At 42.2% G+C, this 17,849-nt stretch overlaps 1 protein-coding gene across 1 annotated transcript in view; it reads left to right on the top strand.

Annotated features, from left to right (window-relative positions):
* CDH13 (cadherin 13) overlaps positions 1-6,690 on the top strand; it is a 462,820-nt gene extending 456,130 nt beyond the window's left edge. Inside the window, exon 14 of the mRNA XM_077786380.1 lies at positions 1,295-6,690. Within this exon, the coding sequence (XP_077642506.1) occupies positions 1,295-1,302 (8 nt within the window). The 3' untranslated portion in view covers positions 1,303-6,690. The remainder of the gene's footprint in view (positions 1-1,294) is intronic.
* The last annotated feature ends 11,159 nt before the right edge of the window (positions 6,691-17,849 follow it).

Here is a 17,849-nt window from a genome sequence, read left to right on the forward strand (position 1 = left end):
GGTTGTCTGTGAGATCAGAGTCTCAAATTCTTTCTTTTCACTACCCAGGAGATCAGGTTGTTTACGACAATTTAGTTCTAGCTGGCCTCCCTAATCCAAATACATCCAGACTTTGGCAGTCATGACCATAAATCTCCTATATGTGAGTCTGGATCCTGATTTTGTGGCCAGACCTTTTCTTTCAGCAGCAGGCTAAAAATCCATATGCCAAGCAATTCCAGATTTTTGTCCTATTTGGAAATCTCAGTTAAACTTCTCACTTCAGTGAGCCCCATCCATCAGCACCTCTATGGATTTCTTGCACTTAATTTGCTTTATTTACCTTTGTTTACCAGAACTGAAGTGCTGCAGGGAAGGGGCCAGGCAGCTGTTGGCATCCAGGTGCCTGCATTGCTTCAAAATTCAATATTGACATCAGTTCAAATGATAACAAGAAAGAAACAGATAAAACAAAACAGCCTTATCAATAATTATATTACATTTGATTTGCCCTAAAAGGCAAACAGATCATTAAAAATTTTTAAAGGCCACAAACCAGCATCTAACTTTGACCATTACATTTCTGTGGTAGTGACAAAACCGTCAATATTGCAATATCACAATCTTTTAAGTGTACAGATACAATGAATAGTTGACAAAAATTTGCTGAGTTTTGATGTGTCTTTCCCTTGGTTTTATAGGTTCAGTGTGAGCTACAGCTAATGTTAGATTTGCTCCTGAACTCTCCTTTCTGAATTTCTTCACTGCCTTGGTATTATCAGGGTGTCCATCTAAAACAGAATTCAAGTGCCACATTCACTTTATTTACTAGAAACCCTATAAAAATCTTATAGTTCTGTAGCAACATCAATGTGATACACCAGGCCTTTTATTCCCTGGTATATTCAGAAAATATAAGGCTCTATTAGAGTGTTATTTTTCAAAAGATATTGTTTGTTTGCTCTTTGCTTGTCAGGGTGTGCAGAGAGGGAAGGGCTGGCATTTCCTTGGGCACAAATGGAACTGATGGAGGTGCCCAAGGAGGGGAATCAGATCCTGGCTCAGGATTTATCCTCTCACCACATCTTCCAGAATTGCACCACAAAGGTCTCTGACTGCCCCACATGACATTTTGGGCTTTCCTCTAGGAATTTCTGCACTCACAAATAATTGTTTCTGGACCCAGATAATCGATATTAACTACTGGCAATGTTCATGCACCCAACTAGGAATTTGACTGGGGGAAAAAAAACCCCAAACAGTTAAAAGATCCTGTGATTTGCATGGCAATACTCACCCCCATCTCATCCTTTAGGTCTGTAAGAATTCCTGCCATTTGAAGCTGTCCTACCGAGTTGCCATGGCAATGAGAAGAAAGGAAAAAAACCATCAGATCTGAAGATTGCAGTTTACAATGACTGTTCTTCACTCCTCGGCCTCAGTTGCTCCAGTTTAGTTTGCAATCTCACTCAATCTGTCCGACTGTACCTTGGTGTTCGACAGCCTCCACCCCTCTGCCCTTTGGCCCCGGATTCCTCCTGCAGGACACAAGGTTTACTCAAAATTTACTCTGAATGTTAAAAGACCATGACATCCAAACCCAACCTTGGGGGAGCAGGAAAAAAAAAAATCAAAAAAACAAAACAAAACCAGATTGACTCCATTTTTTTCTATCTGTTGACTTGTTGCTATTCAACTGTTCAGAAAATATTTTGTCTGTGGGTTAGTATTTGTATATGTATGAGTGTATGTATATATATATATTTATATAGAGAGAAGAGTTATACCACAGGTTTAGCTTTTATAAAATGTTCATCTGGAGGGTGAGAAAGGAGGGAGCAGAAGAACACAGCCACAGATGAATTGTAGCTGTCCCACCATGGCTAAACCTGCTGGGCTTGCTGCTCAGAGCGCGGCCAGGAGGAGCGAGCCTGTGGCCACCCCGGGCTCTGCCATGGCCCTTCTCGTAGCTCAGGTTCAGCAAACACGAAATGCAAATCCCCAGGGCTTGTTCCTGGTCTGAGCTGGGCCCCAGAGGGAGCTGAGGATGCAGGAGGAGCAGCCAAGTGTCAAGGTTTGAAGGGCCAAAGGGCTGGAACGTTGGCTGGGGCAGGTGGCAAAATGTTTTTATCAGTTGTGCAGGTGAGAAGCTGAGTCCAGCAGCAGCTCTCAGTGCCTGCCAGAGCACTGATCTCTGTTTCAGCCTCTGTGCCAGCAGCAGCACGGGTGCCCTGTTCTGGAAATACCCTCACAAACACACAAATCCATCATTTTGGATATATATATACATACATACACACGTACACACAGTTTCCAGTTAAGAGTAACAAGAGCATTTCTTTGTGTGTGTAAACTTACCACACCTGTTTGCAGACATGGGAAAAAAAGGGTGTTTGTTCTCTATGAATATGGATCCTTTTTTTATTCTGTGAGCATGTAAGGTCAAGAAAAAAAAATCCTTCTAACTGTATGAAGATGATCATCTTGTTAATAAACTGTAAATGATCCATCAAAGCTCACACCAAATTTTTATAAAATTAACACAAAAAGTATACTAGTGACAGACTGTGGCTTTTATTAGAGCTTGCCAGTAACTAGGGTAAGGTAAGTGTCTTAGAATATTTTAATAAACTTGCTTATTTAAAGTTTAAAGAAGAAAGCTTCCTTATGCAATAGAACTTTGCAGCTGCATTCTTTAGTTAGCATTTTTACAGTAATAATGGGTCATACTCGATGGCATCCTTACTACAGTGAGAGTATGAGCATATCTTCCACCCCACATATATGTTTCAATAGTAAAGAATTTTGGAAACATTAAAAATAAGTCCAGACATACATTTAGTTTCCCATAATGCTACACTAGATATTAAATGTGTGTTGGTGGTTAAAATTTGCTGTACAATAGCTTTTCTCCGACTTCCTGTATTATACCAAATATGAAACAGGTTGGGTTTTTTTTTCTTTCTTCCTTTTTTTCTTTTTTTTTAATCAAAAGGAGTAATAACAACAGCGACAGAGGAAAAATGAGTTTGTGTTGTGAGTTTTCCTAACGTTGTAGATTTCTTGATAAGATATGAGCTGCCTTCAGAGCAGTTTTTCTCTTCCAGCTTAACTCCTGCAGTCCTGACCAAGTGAAATCTGCCCCTGGTCCCTGCAGGAGCCTTGGTGTCACCAAGGTGGCACTTGAGGGTCAGTGGGGGCTGGTCAAGGACACCAGGAGAGGCTTTTGGCAGCTCCAGCAGGGAAGTGCCTGATCCCCACCATTGACATGGGCACGCTCCTGGTCCTCCCTCCCTGCCCATGCCTTGTATGGACCCCATGCTGCTGCTTTGCCATCAACAATCACATCTTTTGTATTAAAAAAAAAAAAATACAGATATTATTTTCAAGCAAATTTTTTCCAAAAGGAACGATTTCACTACTGTATGGCACCTCTGGAATTCCAGCGTGTATGTTCAATGAATGCACCCAAAGATATTCTGCACCCTGTGCTTTGAGCTACAAAACCTCTATCTTGAATAAAAGAAATTATATTACCCTCCCCCACAAATACTCTTTTCTACTTGCTTTTTTCCTCTCTCCACCCAGTCAAACCCACCTCTGGAAAGACCCCCCCCCCCCCTTGACTTTGGTGTAATTTCTGTCAAATGCCAGAAAAATCTGCCCTTCCCTGCTTTAAACCAAGGCTCACAGAGCGTTTGGTGAACCACTCCAAGGGCAGCCAAAATGAGGAACAAAGAGAAAACTCTTCTGCCTGGAACTACGAGCAAAGGGAAGACTCTTCCTACCACCCTGTGCCCAAGGATAAGAGCTTTCTTCTTGGATCCACTGCAGAATTTTGATGTGCAGAGAGGTCAGAGCCTGGCTGATCTCTGAGCCGAGGTGCAGCCAAGCCTCCATTCCCATTTTCCCTTTATTTCTGCTCCCACATTAAAGCCTCCCAGGCCTTCCCAGGTGTCCCAGGCTCCCCAGGGAGCCCATCCCTGGCCTACCCAGGCATGCCAGGAGGAAGATGAAGCTGCCATGCTCAAGTTTCTCCCCATTTAACAGAGACTGTGGCACATTCATGCTGTGACACAAGTGAGGAACCACAACAGACTCTGAGTTTTCCCACCCGAATAAAGGGTGTCACCTCTGGCTGAAAAAAAAGTCCATCTCCCGAAACTAAGGAGCAACAGTGATTCATCCATTTTTCTACAATATAGAGAAAAAAGCAGAAAACTTACAAAAGTGGTTGTATTATTTTCTAATAGTTGGTTATGTTTAACATTCGTTCAGCCAAGTTTGCTGTTTTTATAACATACCCCATATTCCTACCCAGCTGTTTTAGCCCCACCAACAGTTATTTCAGTCTGTGTTTGTAGATACATAAATGCTGTCTGGATTTGGAAAGGCAGTGGACTTGCTGATTATCATTTTGTAACATGCACAAAACTTTTTATTTGTAAAAGTCATTTCGCTTGAAAAGGCTCTGTGCTGTTGAAACAAAAATTGGGAACAACAATCACTGAGAGGGGTTTATTAGCAAAAGAAAGGTCTCATTTTTGGTGTGCTTGCTAATTGAACCCTGGTCTGTGCTCCTCATGCTTTTCCAGTATGCCTGTGTGCATTTATTAATGTCCATTTTGTTCAGTAGCTGTAGGTATGAAGAGTAAAAAAAAAACAAAAATTGGGAAATGAGCTGAATTTCTTGCTGGGTGTGGAGGAAAATGAGGTAAGGGTGGAACACTGGTAAAAAAGTCCCTGAGCCTTGTTCTCATCATGTTTACACTGCTGGAAATCCAACAGCAGCTCCATCACCAGAACTGAGGTTCAGTTCATCAGATTTAGGTGAAGTTTTCCCTCCCCACATATTGCTTTTTGCTGGTTGGCTGTGAACAGTAAAGCTGCAATGTTTGTCTCAGGATTGCTGAGTGCTTACACTTTATCAGAAGTCTGGGTTTGTCACATCCAGCTACCCACAGGTGACTCGTGCCCTTCAATGACCATCTGAAGGCATCTCTAAGGCTCCCAGAATAATTTGGTTTAACCTTTATTTCAAATGGATGGGGTCAAATAATTCGTTCTGTTCTCTTACATAGTCATTTTTTGGATTACTATAATACAAACCTCATTTATTAAATTATGGACTTACAAGCAGTTTGTAGGGCCCTGTCTTAAATGCCTTATCACTACAAAAAGACATCTGATTACACTGACACCTTTTGTCTTTCCTTTGCAAAGGCCTCTTCTCTGAAAGACTGAGAAAGCTGCCAATTTTCTTCTCAAATGTTACTAATTCACTTGGAGCAGAATTCTGTACACAAATGATTTTACATCACTTGGCCTAAAGGCTAAGTTGCTGTCAGAACAGGTTGAAAAATGTCTTATTTAATTAAAAAAAAATACCTATATTAAAGTCACATTGGCTTGAGAACACCAAATCTAAAGCAAAACTCTGCTCCTGTCTTGCCTTTATTGCATCTCTGGAAACTCTGTTGTCTGAGAGATCCAGTCCAATGAAAATACAAAGAAAAATAAAATAGCAATTACTTCCTTTCAGTTAACTCTGTGCTCTGTAATCTTCAGAAGTCACATGCAGTGCACATCAGTAATTATCATTATAGCTATTCTCTTTCAAGCAGCTAGAGCTGAGTCTTGCCTGCACAAAGCACACAAGCCCTGGCCTCCTGCCCCACCCCAGGACACACGAGCTGGTTTGGGTTTGTCCCAGTGGGATGGATGCACTCCCCCACTCTCAGTGCAAAGTTTCTAGTTGCACAACTGCTATGTGTGTATATATGTAGATATATAGAGATATACACATATAAATATATATATAATATATATGCAGGTGGAGGGAGATTGCTTCAACACGGGGGGACTTGGAATAAGCAGTTTAATTCCCTCAATTAGGGATGAATTCATGAGATAAGGGACAGCATGGGCTACATGCACTGAACCAGTCTGATTTAAAGCAAATAAAAAGGGCAAAAACAGCCCACACACAAAACCCCAGGCTTATCTCAACTCTCCTGCTGTGTTTCTGCTACCCTGAGCTGTGCCCTCGTACCACAATTGCATCAGTTGAAGATATGCATCATTGTTTTCTGACTCATTTTTAGTTGTCTGTGGATCAGCAGGTCACCAGTAGTGGGAAGGGAAGGGTTTAGAGCCAGAATTCCTCATTCCTGAGCTTTCAGTGGGAATGCTGTTTGGGAAAGTTTCATCCAGCCTTGAGCGTGACACTCCTCCTCTGCATCAGCAAGTGACTGCACTCTGTGATTTGGGGTGAAATGAAGGCAGGCTAGAGCCAGGCTGGGTGTTTGGATGTGCACACACCCCTGCCTGAGGAATAAACCCGTGTCTGGGGACTGTGATGGGGAACTCAGCACAAACGAGTTGTGTTGTTGCTGCCATTTCCACCAGAACCCTCCTGCAAAACCACACCTACCCCACAACAACCTCTGTCCCTTTCAGTTCTTTAAGTTACCATCGAGATTTTTTTTTTTTTTTTCATTTGTAATAGTCCAGGCAAGGAGGAAAACATTTGGTTTCATTTTCAAGATGCTTAATTCAGCTGCTTTTCCAGTTACTCATTCCTTTGGGCCCTAGTTGCTGAATCGCTTGCTGTTTCTGAGGTGTAAATAAACGTTTTGATTTATGACGTGGTTGCAAAGAAACTTGTAATTTATTTGTGAAATGCTCAAATAAAGGATGTATGGGCTTTTACCTTCTGTCTGGACCTAGACCTTGCCACAGGATTGGAGGGCCATAGAATGACCTCCAGACTGGTAAAGGAATGGAATAACCTGTGCTGAACATCAGAAACCCCAGGATGTTCTTAGTGAAGGAGAAAAATTGCAGCCTTCACCTCACCATGATGGGGTTTGAGAATGAGGATTGGGAGCTTTGAGAGGTAAATAGAATCATAGAGAATGGTTTGGGTTGGGAGGGACCTTCAAAATCATCTTTTGAATGATCTAAAGATCAGGGACACCTTCCAGCCAGAGCAGGGCCCCATCCAGCCTGGTCTTGGACACTCCAGGGATGGTTTGACCACACAAAAAAAAACTTTGCTCACACAGGAAAGCAGAAGTGAATATTCAGGTAACAACAATAATTTGCTGTCTAAAGCCCCATTTCCATTACAGAGGTTGCCTTGAGCCAAAGCCAGAACAGATGTCCCCAGGCTGGACTGCAGCCAGGAGGTCTCATGGATTTTTGTGCATTTCCTTTCTGCCTCACCTGATCACCACCACCATCAGCTGAGCTTAGAGAGAGCAGCCAGGCACAAGAACTGCAAAAACAACACTGAAAACTGAAAACATGCCTCCTAACCAATGAATTTTTGTTCCAGTGTAAAGCTAAAGCCTGCTACCTTGCTGAAATTCCTGCAGGTTGTATTTTAGATCTTCTAGGAAGTTATCTAAAGTGACAGAGCCACATAAAGGTAGAATATCTCTGAAAATAGCCTTTTAATACCTGTGAGAATAGAGGAAGCTGGGGAGGGAGGGCAGCAGTTGAAGCAAACATTTGACTACAAGCCCCAGCAGCTTTCTGTCACTGAGACCCACCTCCAGCTCCTGCCCATTGCTGATGCTTTTTAGGCTTTGAATCTAAAGGTTTTGTTTTTTTTTTCATGTGGTCCATAATAAGTAGAGGATGAAAGAGCCTACATGAAGCTTGTGGTGTAATTGAGCAAAAGGTCATTCACGACCTGAAAGCCACAGCAAACCTGTGTCACCTCCTTTGGTCTCAGCTGACATCACGGTCCTAAATCAATGCTGTGCCCCCAGAGAAGGTTTGAAACAGCACAAAGTTAAATTATAAGCAATGAAGTGTTAACAGAGAGAGAAAATGCTGGATGGTTTTTAGCTGGGGGAAGTTTTGTGCTGCCCTTTCAACCTTCCTGTGTCTCATCTCACACCTCCCGTTCCGGGCTGCAGACTGCTGTTAGCTGCTAACTTTGCACAGCTCAGCCCAGTTATGGTTTTTCTCCAGCAACTGTAAATCAGAACAATCCCTCTGCCCTCAGTGCAACCTTCTTACCTGCAGAAACAAAGCAAGGGTCACTGCTCCTGCTGCAAAGTTTTTGGGAGGCTCAACCTCCTCGCCTCTGGCCGGACTCGACTCATCCTCCTGCTGACCTTTGGCAGCTCCCGTGGCTCCTGCAGTGAGTGGCTCCATCCAGCACAGCCCAGCTCACTCCTCTGACTCATTTCCCAGCTCACTGCTCCACATCCAGCTGTGGGATATCACCACCAGCCCTGTGGCTGGAGGCACTCTCCAAAACACGCTGTCCAAAACAAGAAAAAGCATTTAGACTCCTTGATTACTGCCAGGTATGCTGGAAACTCAGCAAGCAAAGCATAGCTGGACAGTTTTAATTAAGTGTGTCACATAATTAAAAGCAGTGATTATAACCTGCCTTGGGGTTGCAAGTGTGCAGTATTGGCTCAGCTGGCACTAAGGGAAATAGCCTTTGGTGGGATTTATGTACCTGGTTCCCACTGGAATCATTAAAACCCTAAAAGCCTAAGAGCTGAACGACCCCTCCCTCAGCTGATAAAATAATTATATAAATAGAAAGTATTTCCTTTGGTTTTAAGTCATCATGAGCTAATACAGGCACTAATTTTTTTTCCTACATCTCCAAGGTAACTTAATTGGCATCATGTTTCATACTGAGCAAAAGCAGCAAAACCCCCAGAGAACAGGGGCCCCAATTAACAGATTCCCAGCCTTTCATATCCTTGATTGCTGAGAAGAAAAAGAACATGGGGGATATGTAATTCATGTGGGGATGACAGAGAATGTGACAGAGTCCGTAGATAAAGCACAGTAGAAACCATATATTGCAGTAATTAGAAAACCTGTTGTTACAAGACAGTGTCTAAAGGAAAGATTTCAAATTTTTTGTGCCGTTAAACTCACATGTCCAAGCTGTGACCACTCACTGCATCATATTAGACCTACCCCAGTGCTGGAGAGCCCAGCCACAGTGCTGGCAAGCTCTGCCATTGTTATTAATGCCAGAAACTGCATTAATCCACGTGCAAATGGCCTGCTCCTGGATCCTGCATGGAGGAGTCAAAGCAGAAATGGCTCTGGAGAGGAATCCTTCGTGCTGAGCAAGCCCTCTGTACCCTCAGCCCTGCCCAAAGCACCCTGGCAGTGGAGCCAGGTGGAGATTCACCCTCCTGCAAGGTGTGACAGCCACAGGACACAGGGCAGGGACCCCTCGCCCCAGAGCTGTGCCAGGCACTGGGCAGAGAGCTGGAGCCTGCCCAGAGCCCCACGTTGTGCTGGGCTGCCCATCAGCACTGGCACAGGGTGATGGACACCCAGGAAAGGAAACAAGAGCTGCTCGTGGAAGCTTTCTCCCTTTGGCTGGACTCTTCCCCCTCTGCCTCACCTCTGGTTTCTGTACATTGCATTCTTGCACTGCTGCTCTGGCTTGGCACCTGGTGCAAGACCCAGCAGGGCTGTGTCTTTCCTCAGTTCTGTAATAAACCTGCTTTTAATTGCAGTTGTCTTCACTCACGCCTGAGGAGCTCAGCCCTTCCTCACACTCCTAATTCCCTTTTTCTGGCACTGGGTTCTTTCTCCTCCAGCAAATGAGCTCCTCAAGCAAAAGTAAATGAGTGCTGTACTCACATCTGGGCTGGAGTGGATGCAATCCAAGGCTTGTTTTCTGCAGCTCTTTCTTCAATTTTAGGCAAAGTCCTCTTGCCATTGTAGCTCTTCCTAAATAAGTGAGGGAGGCGTTATGAGCACTTAAGCACCATCATTTAGTGAAGGTATAGCTCATTCAAAACAGAGCTAAATAATTAGGTGTATTAGATTTATTGTTCAAATCAAAGTAATAAAATATGTATACATATAAATATAAGCTGTCAAGGTGATGAGCTTCATTATTACACGCACATAAAAATAATAGGCTATTTTTAATTGCTTATTAAACAAGTGAATGCTCATTAAAACCTCTATTCATTGGGGGGGAAAAATAACATGCAATTAAACTATTGTACAGACTAATTAATATGGGAATTGGGGCAATTCTGATACCTTTAAAGAGGTGGAAGTGGGGACAGTTGGCAGCATGGCCTTGGAGCAGGCATCTTGATTGGCTTGGCAGATGGATTTCCTTCTACTTCAGGGTTTTGAGAAGGTCCTATTTTTTGGTTTCAGTTTCAAGGGAAATAGAAGGGAGTGAAATGGGAATTTTTTTCTGTGGGTGTTCACACAGCCTGGACAAAAGACAAAACATTCATCTACTTACCCCATAAAACACCTCTCCCTTTGTTTCTGTACAGATCCTCTCTTGGCATGCTGCATCTTTCCCTTAGACAAATAAGTTTAAAATTATCTATGATTTGACAACAGAATTCTCAGCCTGCTCAGCTCCTCAGCCATGGAGCATTTTTCCCTTTAGGAGATCCCTGTAGGTTTGTTCTTCCCAAAAGGCTGCTGTGCCATGAGCCAGTTTCATGCCCAGTTTCCTGTGAAGAAGTTTCCAGAAGACATTCGCCAGCTATAAACCAGACCTTCAGGGGAAGGATCTTGCTGCATTTCTCATACCTGACAAGACAGAAGAATGCTGTATTTCTCAGGAAATACCACTGAGGGAGACTGCTAGCCTTTTTTTCATTGTTGTTGTTTGTATTTTTAAGTCCTCAATCCAACAGTTTTCCTGTTCAGAAGCAGGATGTCACAGGAGTCACTCAGTGAAAATTTGCCCCTCATCTTTGATAGAGTGAGCCTCACACAGAGAAGTAAATAGCAGATTTACAGAGAACAGTTGCTCACACCCAAACCCAGGATGGGTTTCAGACTAAAAGCCAAAGTTTGATGCTGGTGGTCCCCCCTGGAAGTCTGAGTCTTGTGCAGTTTGGTGGGAACCAAAGCAGCCAGCTCTGATTTCTGCCCTGTGGAGGTCAGCCTTTCCTTACATAACACAATTTTAATATTTGCTGCTCCCACCAGCACTAAAGGTGTTCTCAGCATCTGGACCTTGGCTGGGCTATGGTTTTGGGAATCCATTTGAGTCTTACTTTACACCTGAGCACATTTATACAGCTGGAGCATTTACACCAAAGCACGGGACTGCAAACTCAGCTCAGCTTGGATGCTGCAATTTTTCTCCCAGTTTGCAGAGCTGTAAGGACTCTGCAGGACAGCACACTCTGTTCTGAGGTGGGAACACTTTGGCTTTGAGCTGTGGTGAGGAGCAAAACCCATTCACAGGCACTCATTCAAGAGAGGTGTCACTGGCCTAACACAGTGGCTTATTCCAATCCCTGCCTTGTATTTCATTCTGTTATTTCTCTGTCAATAAATAAATAACTATTTTTATACATATTTTTAAATAAATTAATTAATAAATTTTAAATAAATACATATTTTATAAATATTTTAATAAATAATAAATAAATATTATTTCTCTGTTAATAAATAAAAGAAACCATGTTGGTTTAGGGTTGTGAGAGATGAAAGAATTTTTTTTTTTTCCACGTCAAGAGTGTGCAGTGCTGATGGAGCCTGGCAGCAGCTGAATCCTGGCTCGGGCTTCTGCTCTGTTTTCCTTATTAACATTTTGCTTGGCTGTCCCTGCCAAAGTCCCCTGGACATCTCTGAACTCTGAGAATTGTTGCAAATATTGCAATGTCCAAGTGTGAAATGAACTGCATGGAGCCCCCCCGGGAACCTGTTAGCAGTGAATTACCAATAACCTCGGGTTCACAGCAAACAACAGGCACCTGCTCAACGCCAAACATGTTCTTAAATTGACACCCAATTATCGCCGCATATTTTAGCATAATTTTTACACCTTATCTAGGACCTACCGTGAGCCTTGAAAGCCTGTTCGTTAGTTTAAAAGCAGTCCACAGAAACCAAGACAAAAATGAGAATATGAAGGACTGGTGTACACAGAAATCTGCATTTTAAGAGAGTTCTAGAAAGACTTCTCTTATATGTTGCAATTCTGGTTTAGTTGGATGTGAATTGAGATAACAATTTGTAGAAGACAGGTTCTTAATCTTAACAATTACCTCGAAGGTACCATAAGCATCTAAGAAATATTTCCTTAAAAAAACAAAAACAAAAAACCCAGAAAACAAACAAACAAAAAAACCCCAAAACCCAAAACAAAAAAAACACAAACAAACAATAAATTATGAATAAAGACTCACAACCTCCCAAAGAAAAGAAATTAAGTTGAAAAAAAGAAAACAATAAATAGTGCTCCAGAAACATTCTTTGTAACCATGGAATACCTTAAACATTTAAAAATTGTAGTCAACATTTTTAGACTGGGGAGATAAAACTTAATGTCTAAAATAATTTTAAAAGTATTACATGCTCTCAACCATTATAAATAAATTTGTATTTTCAGCAGCTTGCTATAAAATTAAAAGACATCTCAATTCATCCAGCAGCCCAGGAATAAGTGCAGCCCTAAAATGCAAAAGAACCCAACTCTTAATCATATATACAATATAGGGGTTGTGAAGGGAGGCGATTTCAAACTCAGCTGACTTTTCCAGTGTTAATTTACACTTTTTATAATTGCTGCAGCCTGGTGCAAACTGTCTCTGAATCGTGGTTAATGATTAATGTCCTTTAACCATGGTCTTCTCCCTGAATACTGAACTCCTTGGGCAGGATGGGGTATTTGGATTTTGTGTTAATGCCAGACAAATTGAACTCCCCAGAAGCCCCCAGAGTGACTCTTTCTAGTCACACACTGCTGTACTTAACCTTAAATCCTATTAAATCCTATTCTTCACATCCTTCATGACTGGCACAAAGAATTGTTCCAAGGAATGAGCATCCTGAGGATGAGGAGGGGACAGAGAAAATTCACCATGGCTGAGTGAGGAATACTCAATTTTTGATGGCTGGATTTTCATATTTTCATCTCCTGTGATTAAAAACACCTTCCACTTGTAGGGACTGCAGAGCTGTGCACCCACACACTTTGTATAAATGTATATACTCCATACAGGCTGCCTTGTTTCAAATGAAGCTTCTCAGAAACAAGCAGGAAAGGCAGATAATGGAGCCAGGTAATTTGTCTCCAGCAGGCAGGTTAAACCACAAATATATTCTGTTCTGTATCATGTCCCAAAATATTATTGAAAATAATACCTGAGCTATTACTCAGAATATTTTATCCTATTCCAGCAGGAAAATATACCTTTGTATTAACAATGCAAAAAGTGCTGGAACCGCATTAGATAAAATTTTTGTACCATCATAGCTGGGAAGAGATTTTAGCAGGGAACAGTTCTGGCTACCAAACATCAGGATTACCTGGAAGAGTCCTCTGCTGCTGTGGCCTTGGCTGTGTAGAGGAACACAGGAATGGTTTAAGGACACATTTTTCACCTTGGAAGAGCTGCAAGGGGCTGTGTTTTGGTGTGCAGTCTGACAACAATGTGTTATTTGGAACCTCCAGATTAAACATACATATAGTGATATTTATAAAGGAATTTTATTCTGATAGGCAGAGGAAAGAACACGAGCCAGGAGACTGCACATATTTCCTGATAGACTTCTTCTTAATTTTTACTCCTCTTCTTGGACTTCCCCACTCCCCCTAAAAGTGATGCTCTGATAATCCTTCCCTGCTTTCTTGTTAGCACTTCAGATCCATGTTCCCCCTTGACATCTGCAGTCAGGCAAGTCCCACTGACACCAACACCAGATTTTTAAGGGGAAAAATGTGCTCACTTAACTGTTAATTACCATTAGCTGCCATTGTTTGCCATGTTCAATAACTTGTATTATCTTCCCTGCCTTGCTCCACACTTGTTCTCTTACCTCTATTACTCATCCTCTGTTAACTTCTCTCTCCACCTCATTTCTGGGTTATGTCTTTGATGGACCAAGTGATTATTTTTCAGCCAATGATCCAATTTACACATAAAATAAAGTGTCCCTCAAATGACTCACGTTTTCCTTCACTTCAAATATCTTAATCTGTCACTTCCAAATGGTGTTTTCTAATGGAGCATCTCATTTTCTCCTTTCTCTCCCTTCTTTGCAGCCACACCAGTTGCAGCCTAACAATGGACGAGATGGATTGATTAAATGGATGAGTTCTGCATGAAACTGTTCCAACTGGAAAAACATTTAATGGTGGTTAAATATTACACACTTGTACACACTGCCTGAAAAATGAGCATGACTAACACAGCAGTCAGAGCCCTTTGAAAATGCCTTTCTGGGTAGAATTGGGCACGTTTACTGACATAAATTTTGTCATGCCAGCTCTAATTAAGCCTGTCTAATTACTTCTCTTACAAGGGTTTCAGGTTGAGCATATAAATGCCTGAGGCCATTATCTTCTTTAGGTGTATAAATGTCCTGCAGAATAGCAGGGAGGGAAATTAACACTTTTCATTAGACAATATGACATAACTGGGGGAGCAGACAAGGTTTTGGACACGCAGGATGTCTGCTAAATATCAGTGAGGAATGATTTCACCAAAGAATGTTCCTTTTTTTTTTCCCCTAACTCTATCAGCTGGTCAGATAAAATAAGTAGAAAACTTTTCTGCCTCATATTTTTCAAAGTTTGAAACCACTGCTACATATAAAACATATCCAGTGAGGAAAAGCAGCTTTTAGATGAGAGCTTTTTCTCTTTGGTTGGGTCTGTTTGCAGCAAGTGGGAAGGGAAAGGGAAAGGGAAAGGGAAAGGGAAAGGGAAAGGGAAAGGGAAAGGGAAAGGGAAAGGGAAAGGGAAAGGGAAAGGGAAAGGGAAAGGGAAAGGGAAAGGGAAAGGGAAAGGATCCCTTGGATTTCTTCCCTCCCCCACACCCACTGGGTATCTTACACTGTTTGATCTACAGGTAGGCTGTGAGGTGACCTGAAATTCACCTCTTGCTAAGAATGAGGTTTTTTTTTAAAAAAAGAACAAAACAAAACCCAAACTAAACAAACAGAAAGACTCCCCAAACAAGAACTGCCAGTGCTTGAGGTGACAGAGGTGGCAGCAGAGGGAAGAATCTGCCCTGACTGCAGGTACAGAATTGCCATGAAAACATGGCATCCATTTCCATGAACATACACAGGAGTATACAGAATTATTCTCCATGAAATCCACTCTCAAGTGCAAGTGGTGTTGAGTTTGAGATATGAATTACAAGGAGCTGTTTCCTGTCTTTTCCCTGATGTTGCTCACAGAAATGTTGCCACCACAGCCCCCTGCATAGCTCCCCAAGCCCTAGAATTTTGATTTCCATGTGTTTGACCAGTTGAAGAGGCCAACCAGGGCTCAAAGCACAGTACTTAAAATAAGAAATACAGGGAGCAGGAAGCAGGGCCCAAAATTAATTCCACTTTGCAAATTCATGTGCTAATTTAAATTGGGGAGAAAAAAAAGCCATAAACTTATTCTCCTGAGTTCAATTGGGAACAAGGTTGGGCTGTCAGCAAAACTTAATTATCACGTGGCTTTAAACAGGTATTGCTTGAAGGGCTGGTGCCAGAATCACAGTTAGTTCCTATTTTATAATATTAAAAAAAAAGAAAAACCACCATCAGCTCCCAAAGAAAGCCAACAGCACAACCCCCCCCTCTAAACCCCACAGAAAAAGGACTAGTTAATGTCTGTAAAGTGCATGCAGTTAATAGCAAAAGGCTTTTATTGTACACATTTACTATAATTTAGTCTGTGTCATTACTTGAATGTTGCCATTGTCGCTGTTTTACTGTGGCCTTGGCTTTTCTAATTTAAATACCTTTGTTGGAATTGAATTCATTGGGGAAAAGCAGAATATTTGCAACATACATGGTATCCTGATCAAACTGAGAGCAAAGCCAAAGCTTTCCAAGTTCCAATCATATTCAGCATTTTTGTGGTTTTGTTTTAAGTGTAGAAACATAATGAAATAATTCCATACCATAAAGCTTGATGAAAGTGGCAATTAAAAAAGAATAGATCTGATACATCCTGCTCTCCACATTACCATGCTCTGTAAAATGTAAATCACCATCTCCAGCACTAAAGCTTTCCTTTCCCGTCCTGATTAGGCAAATATTGAAAACAATAATCATTTTTCACTGAAGTGAGCCTTTAATATGGAGCAGAAAGGGAACACTGTGGATGTTCCATTTTCCACAGCAGACTGGCTCCCACATTAGTGGCTATCAGCAATTCCATGTCACTCCATCATATTGTCTTTCACTCAGATCCTACATTTGTTGGAGCAGATGGAAAGTTTGTTGAAATTAATTGAAAGCATGCTGTGCACAGCTTGTGGCACCAAGAACACACGAAGAAGAAAGGAAGATGCATCAATTTCCTTTCTAAGATACCTATAACTGAGAGATCTCTTAAGAAATCATCAAGATATTATGCTGCTTTTTTTTTTTTTTTTTTCCCTAAGCAAGCTTTACTGCTTTGATTTTTACAAGAGGAATATGCAGCAAAATTTGCCATGTGAAAAACAAACCTTCCTTGGGTGATTCATTATTATTGTTTTCAATACAATGACACAGAGAAACGAGGTAGGGTTTGGGTTGCCTACAGTTCTTGGAAATGCGGACACGTCTGAAGGTTAATTACCTCTTCATCTATTTTAGTTAATGCTGCCTTCTTATATTTGGGTCCTTAGCTCTCCTTCTGTAGTCACTGAGAAAATCCAGTGACCTCCCCTCTGCTCTGATCCAACAGAGCAGTGCCAGCATCACCTGTGCACCTGAGATGGCCAAACTCCTCTGCTGCTCCCAGTGACCAGCACGTGGCCATTCCTCAGCACCCTCACAGCCCCAAAACCACCAGAGAACAAATCAGCTCATTTTCACAGCTTTCTGACCGAGCTAGAACAGAAAGCTTCATCAATTTATTCATTGAGTCCCTTTTAACAAAATATTCCAGGTGTTTGTTTCTGTCTTGGTTTGAAAGGACAGGAGTCTGTGAAGGAAGGCAAGAGCCTCCTGTGAAATGGAAAAGGTAACCCCCCTCCCTCTGAATTACCACAATTTCAAAATTAAAAGGCCCTCAGGCAAAGATATGGGAATAACAGTTCTTTACTAGGAAAAAAAACTAAATTAAAAAAAACGTAATTAGTACAAACAAAACCACTGATAGAGTCAGGAACCTGACATCCTGAGGAGTCAGGGTGTTGGTAACAGCCCAGTTAAATGGTGGCTGCTCCTCCTGGAGTGGCGGATGGAATGCTGCTGGAGCGGGGATCTGGAGAAGGGAGGAGTTTTCTCTGAAGGTCTGGGGATGGAGGAGTTGGGTCTGGTCTTCCTCTGGGGATCCAGCAGGAAGAAGCTGCTCCTCTGGGAATCCAGCAAAGGGCTGCCCTGGTGTCCCAAAAATGCTGATTTTATGCAGGTAGGAGTGCTTGGCTCCTCCCTCTGGGCAGAGCATCTCACCATGGGCTGATGGAACTTTCCCAGCCATGCAGGGAGTCATTAATGGCCCATTAACAGAAGATTCTCCCCAGAGGGAGACATTGTTCTTGGGAGAGATAAGAAAGCTGCCCAACCTCCAACAGATGGCAATAGAATCCATGCTGATCTTACAAGCCAGGACAGTTTCACTGTGGGATGAAATGGGAGCTGAGGAAATGTTCCTAAAGTGGATGGTGTCTGTTTGGTTTGTGTGCTCTGCTCCACTAAAAACCTGCAGGAAAAAAAGGTTTGGATTTGCATCCCTGTGGCTCAGAGCAAAGTGAGACCCAAGCAGGAGCTGTTACATCTCATAAAGCACCTGAAAGTGCAGGAATCAATGAGGAAAAACAGGTTTTTGGGTGAAGGTCGGGAAAGGCAGGCAGGAAACCAGGAGTGTGCAGCACAAGCCTGAGGGTTTGAGAGGGAGCAGATGCAGCTGAGCTTTAGGAGGGATGGAGAGAAAACAGCCCCAC

Source organism: Lonchura striata, chromosome 13 (assembly GCF_046129695.1).
Source record: "Lonchura striata isolate bLonStr1 chromosome 13, bLonStr1.mat, whole genome shotgun sequence".
Lineage (NCBI taxonomy): Eukaryota > Metazoa > Chordata > Aves > Passeriformes > Estrildidae > Lonchura > Lonchura striata.